General features: G+C 35.5%; 1 protein-coding gene across 1 annotated transcript; it reads left to right on the forward strand.

The window, feature by feature from the left end:
- The first annotated feature begins 637 nt into the window (after positions 1-637).
- Positions 638-5,131, forward strand: LOC122547504 (interleukin-8-like). The gene is made up of 4 exons (XM_043686114.1): positions 638-1,262; positions 2,967-3,102; positions 3,230-3,313; positions 4,566-5,131. Exons 1-4 carry the CDS (start codon positions 1,124-1,126, stop codon positions 4,588-4,590), a joined length of 384 nt encoding a protein of 127 aa, XP_043542049.1. The 5' UTR covers positions 638-1,123; the 3' UTR covers positions 4,591-5,131.
- Positions 5,132-5,152: the final 21 nt, after the last annotated feature.

Raw genomic sequence — 5,152 nt, forward strand, 5'->3', positions numbered from 1 at the left:
GCTCATTGATCCTGCTTGAAGAGGTGGCAGGAGCCAGGATTGCACTTTGCTGGTGCCAGCCCTCCAGGTGACTCCTGCTGGCATTGCTACCCTTTAACTAGGACACCCAATCAGAGGCGATTGTATCTGTAAAATGAATGTACATCAATGGCAGAGTGCCCTCAAATGGAGGTCTCAGGCCACTAGGGCCTACCTGCCTGGTTTTGTTGGTAGGAGTCACTGACAACAGGCAGCGCTGAGGACATGGAAAATGGTAGCTGCCCTCAGGAGGGATGGTTTCTCATTGGGTCACTGAATTCTCAAAAACAGTTGGCACTCACCTCTGCACTAACCACCAGGATCTCGCTTGCCGATTTCCTCAAGCAGCTATAGGCCCATGCTGCTGGGAAAATGGCAGCATAGGAATGGAGAGGCCCTTAAGTAGCTCAATAGGAATCCTGGCAGGCAGCTTGTCTGCCACTTTTCCCATTATTGATCTCTCCTAAAAATATCCACATCATTTCCCTCACTTTATTGGTTCCCAGCCAACTGGCAATGCCCTCAAAAGTTCTATTATCGAGTCTACTATTTTAGTGGACTTTTGGAGGAATATCATATCAATACATTCAGCTTTCATCCACTGATTTCATTCACAAAAATACTTTGGTGTAAATCTTTGGAATTATCAGTGTTTACATTCTGTGGAAACCAATGGTATTATTTAGATACAAACATATGTCAGGAATACAATAACAAATATACATTTGCTTTAAACATATCCTCACTGGATTACAACATTAATACTTATATCATACTGCCAGTCTTACCATCACAGTTTTTAAGAAGATTTTTCACAACAATTTACAGCTACTTTAGCTAATTATGTGTAAAACAAAAACCAAAGTTTAAAAAACTAAATGCTTTAGGAAATAGATTTCTTCTGTATACATTTTTGAAGCAATCCATTTGAACCATGTTTTTCCCTAAAGTTTACACATAATATAGTTTACATGTGTGGAATGGTTTTGTGCCTATCAAACTCGTGGAAAGTTTGTATTTCACAACACGGGGAAATTCCTGGGAAGTTACATCATTTCATGTAATTGAATGACTGAATTCTGGTTATAAGTAGAGACACCAGGCAATGGGGGAGCTAGATACAACAGCAGCAGAGCGCAGCAACAAGAACAATATTAAGACCATCATACAAGAAAAGACAATGAACAGCAAAGTTACTCTTGCCGTCTTGACTCTCTTCGTACTTTATGTGGTTTCTACAGAAGGTAACAAACACCCTGACTTAAAGCATTTATAAAGTAGTAATATTTTATAGAGCACATTTTGTATAAATAATTGACTTTGATGTCTGAATTAGAAAGTTGCTATGATACTGAAATATGCTTGTGTGCAATCTGTAGTTTTAAATGATCAAACTTGTAACATATTTAAAATGGGAGATTGGCAATATTAGATTGAATTGACACTTATACAAATTGCATAAGTTCACAGGTGATTGCAAATAATACTAGATAAGACTTACACTTGAAGTATTAGATGTTTTAGGAGCAATAATTTGTTCAATGTAGACTGGATAAGCTATTTCTAGGGAATCGTTCGGCAGTTTGTAACTTGAGAAACATGTTCAAAAGTGTTCATAAACAGCCTCGTGTTTTTGTTGCTGAGATACTAAGTCACAGTAGCACCTTTGATGAAGCACCATCACTATAAAGAAAGCCTTTCAAGTGAACTGATAAGGTGCAATATATTTTGTACTGTCAAAATTTATTAAAATTATAATTAAAATTGGAACCTTTTTCTTTATTATATTGAGGTAATACTATTCAGTATGAAACCATTAGGGTGGCACACCTTTAGACATATCAATTGGCAGCTCTTTTGACCTGGACAGTGAATAAAGGACAGTGTAGGAACTGACCCCAACACCAATGTACTCAAGGATCAAAACAGAAGGCAATACATTGAAGGGTATTATTAACAATGGATGTTTCACAAGGCAGGAATGAAAACACACCTCCTTTAAGGAGAATCTTTCTCCCCAGGCTAGACAGCTGCTCACATTTCAGAGACATATATGCCAAAGCAAAGTAATCCCAATTAATAGATAAGAAGGGTCAAGCTTGATTGTTATTTTGTTATTTACCCAATGAAGTTTAGTTGAGGACAATGTGATTACTCTGCATGCTTACTAATTTCGAATAGAACAGTTACCTAGTTGTATTTTGCTTTGATTCACCAAACCGTTAATCGGACTAACTCCTGGACAACTGAAAGGAAACATTTGTGAGGATCACAATAGCCAATTTATACAGATATCTGAATGACAAGTATTGAAACTTAACTTTTTACTGCGAGGATCCCATTAACCTGACAGAATTTCTAATACAGAGCTGAAATTTGCAAAATAAGTGAAGAAATAAAATATTAGGCAATCGAATTTTTAATTTTCCTGCAGGTAAACATTACAAATATTAAAGACTTCCAGGTCATGTGTACTTTATGCCTTGTAGTGCATTTTCATTTCCTCTTTCCAGAACACCAGCTCTCCTCCCCTTTTCAAATTCGCCTAAAAAGAGTACAAAAAGTTTCAGTTTACTATCTTGGCTGAATTTCTTCATTAGTCTACTGATGTGTCGCCATATATTGCACAGTCAAATCCTGATTTGGGGATCAAAGTTACCACCATCAAACCCAAAGGCAACAACCTCCATAAATGAGAGATTTACTCTCATTATTGTCCACACAACAACTTTATTCTTTGACTGTCACTTTGAATGATTAATGCTCAATGATCTGAAAAATAAAGGCTAATAATTGGTTCACATCTATACTATCATGGAGAACTTTGAAATGTCAGTTTCTAGCAGTGAGTTATCACTTTGTCTAAGAATATCGCTATATCTATAAGGAAAATACATTAACAACTAAAGTTACGAATATTAATTTTCTGCATTCTGTTTTTCCCACAGCTGCATCTCTTAGACACGCAGCAGTGAGCTTGCGATGCCAATGCATTAAAACAAACTCCAAATTCATCCATCCAAACCACATGGAGAATATTGAAATCATTCCAAGTGGTCCACATTGTCCAACTGTTGAAATCATGTAAGTTTCAATAACATTGATTATAGATAAACCAGTTGTGTATGTACACAAATTTAAATGATTTTTATTCATTTTTGAATTGCAAGTAAATAACAGAACATTAAATAATTCTCTTCATTTCTTTCAGTGCAACCCTTAAAAGTGGTTCCCCAGTGTGTCTGAATCCTAATGCTGTTTGGGTGAAAATGATCATAGATATCATGACCAATAGGTAAGCTTTGAAATGCAGTTTGTGCGAAAGCAATACATCTACCTTAGCTCTCCAAAACGTAGCAATAAGCACAAAGGGAAGGAGGGGACTTAATATATGAGATAGATTTTTATCTTCACTGTCTGGACAGTAATCCAAAAATTCAAATTGAACCTACTATTAGAGAACCCATCTGATCATGGGAAATGAAAATCAGGCAGATTTTGTTGAAGAGCTAATAACTTCCTTCATCAGACACTGTCTAACTGGTAATGGTGAAAGTCTGTATTATTGATTTGACAAGTAATTGATAAAATTATAGTTTACAATTGCAAAAAAGAGATTAGAAAACTTGAAATGAACAAAATGCAGTGGTCAGAGAAAGCATATTGGACAAATGAAACCTTAAGTTCAAACCATTCATTCTGTACAGTGGTGAGGGAGGGAAATTACAATGTAAACAGATTCCAGATTAAACCCCAATAAGGGCCTCCTCAGGTATTTCATCAACCGTTTGAACAGCAAGCCTTTTTTTAAGCTGGCAATGTGTCTTAAACTGAAATTCAGCAGGTTACCTTCTGTGGTGTGATTGTAATTCTGATCCATTTCTCATACACCCATTCCCATTACAGTACTTTGTGTACAGTAGAAAACCGGCTTAGATCCAATTTATGCTAATATTGTCAAAGTGCTTTGGTGTACCTTTATTTGCTTGATTTGAAAAAGCTTTACATCTCCACAATTTTCATCAGGTGAAAATACATTTCGTTGTTTCTTCCTCAATCCAACCGACCAATAACATACTGAACAACATTTTGCTCCTTATCTTCTATCAGCTAAACTCCAAGCGTTTGATTAATGGAAGAGACTTCAGAAATTGAGCTTGTATTCTCTTATCGAAAGAAAGTTAAGCGATAGTCTGATTAACATTTTAATTTAGAATTTTGAAGGGAATTTGTGAAGTCAATAGAAAATCTTTTCTCATTGGTGGGATGGTCTAGGACAAGGGGCAAAGTTTAATATCTGTGCTGAGTCATTTAAAAGAGAAGTTAGGAAACATTTCTTTGCATAAAAGTATGGTGATGCTAGTTCAATTCATTTTTCAATCTGAAATTGATCACTGATCAGCATTGTACTTATGTTCTAGTGAACTAGTACAGGAAACATTATTTAAAATATTAATTTAAGAAGTGGATTGCTTTTTTGAATATCTTTGGAATATGTTGCAGTATAATTGATTGTAATTTTGCATTTATTTCTGTATTTTGTATAGTTCCAAGAAGAATAAAGCTCACTGAGAGAAGCCCAAAGACTTGACTGCCAAGAATGTGACACATATTTATGCTGAGACACTGTTCAACTGCAGGAATTTGTTTAACCATCATGTTCAAGCCTGTTGTAGATCTCAGCAAGTGACTGTATGACTGATGAAAAACAGTGTATTTATAAATCATTTCAACGTGGAGTTAGTCTACCTAGCCAATCCTTGTTATATTTATTTAATTATTAACTTATTTAACAATTTTATTATTGAAGAATTGGATGTGGTACCTCAAAAGCTTGTGGAGATTCTTCAGTGCAGGGCTGAAATAATTCACAATGAAATGGAGTAGTGGTTGAAATAATAAGCAGCTACATAAACCGTTCATCCAGTGTGTTTTGCTAATGCCCTGTCAGGAATTCAGGACTTAGATCTTCTCTTCACTAAGAGTTCATTAATCTGTATCATAACGCCAAGAGATTAGAAAATCTGCTGTTAAATTGCTGGTCAGTTAAGATGCTGCAATTTTTATCCTGTTATCATATTGTCACATGCTACATGTTAATATAAGATTCAGTGGAAATGAAGTTTACAATTTT

This window comes from Chiloscyllium plagiosum, unplaced genomic scaffold (genome assembly GCF_004010195.1).
Source record: "Chiloscyllium plagiosum isolate BGI_BamShark_2017 unplaced genomic scaffold, ASM401019v2 scaf_10291, whole genome shotgun sequence".
In the NCBI taxonomy this organism is placed as follows: Eukaryota; Metazoa; Chordata; class Chondrichthyes; order Orectolobiformes; family Hemiscylliidae; genus Chiloscyllium; species Chiloscyllium plagiosum.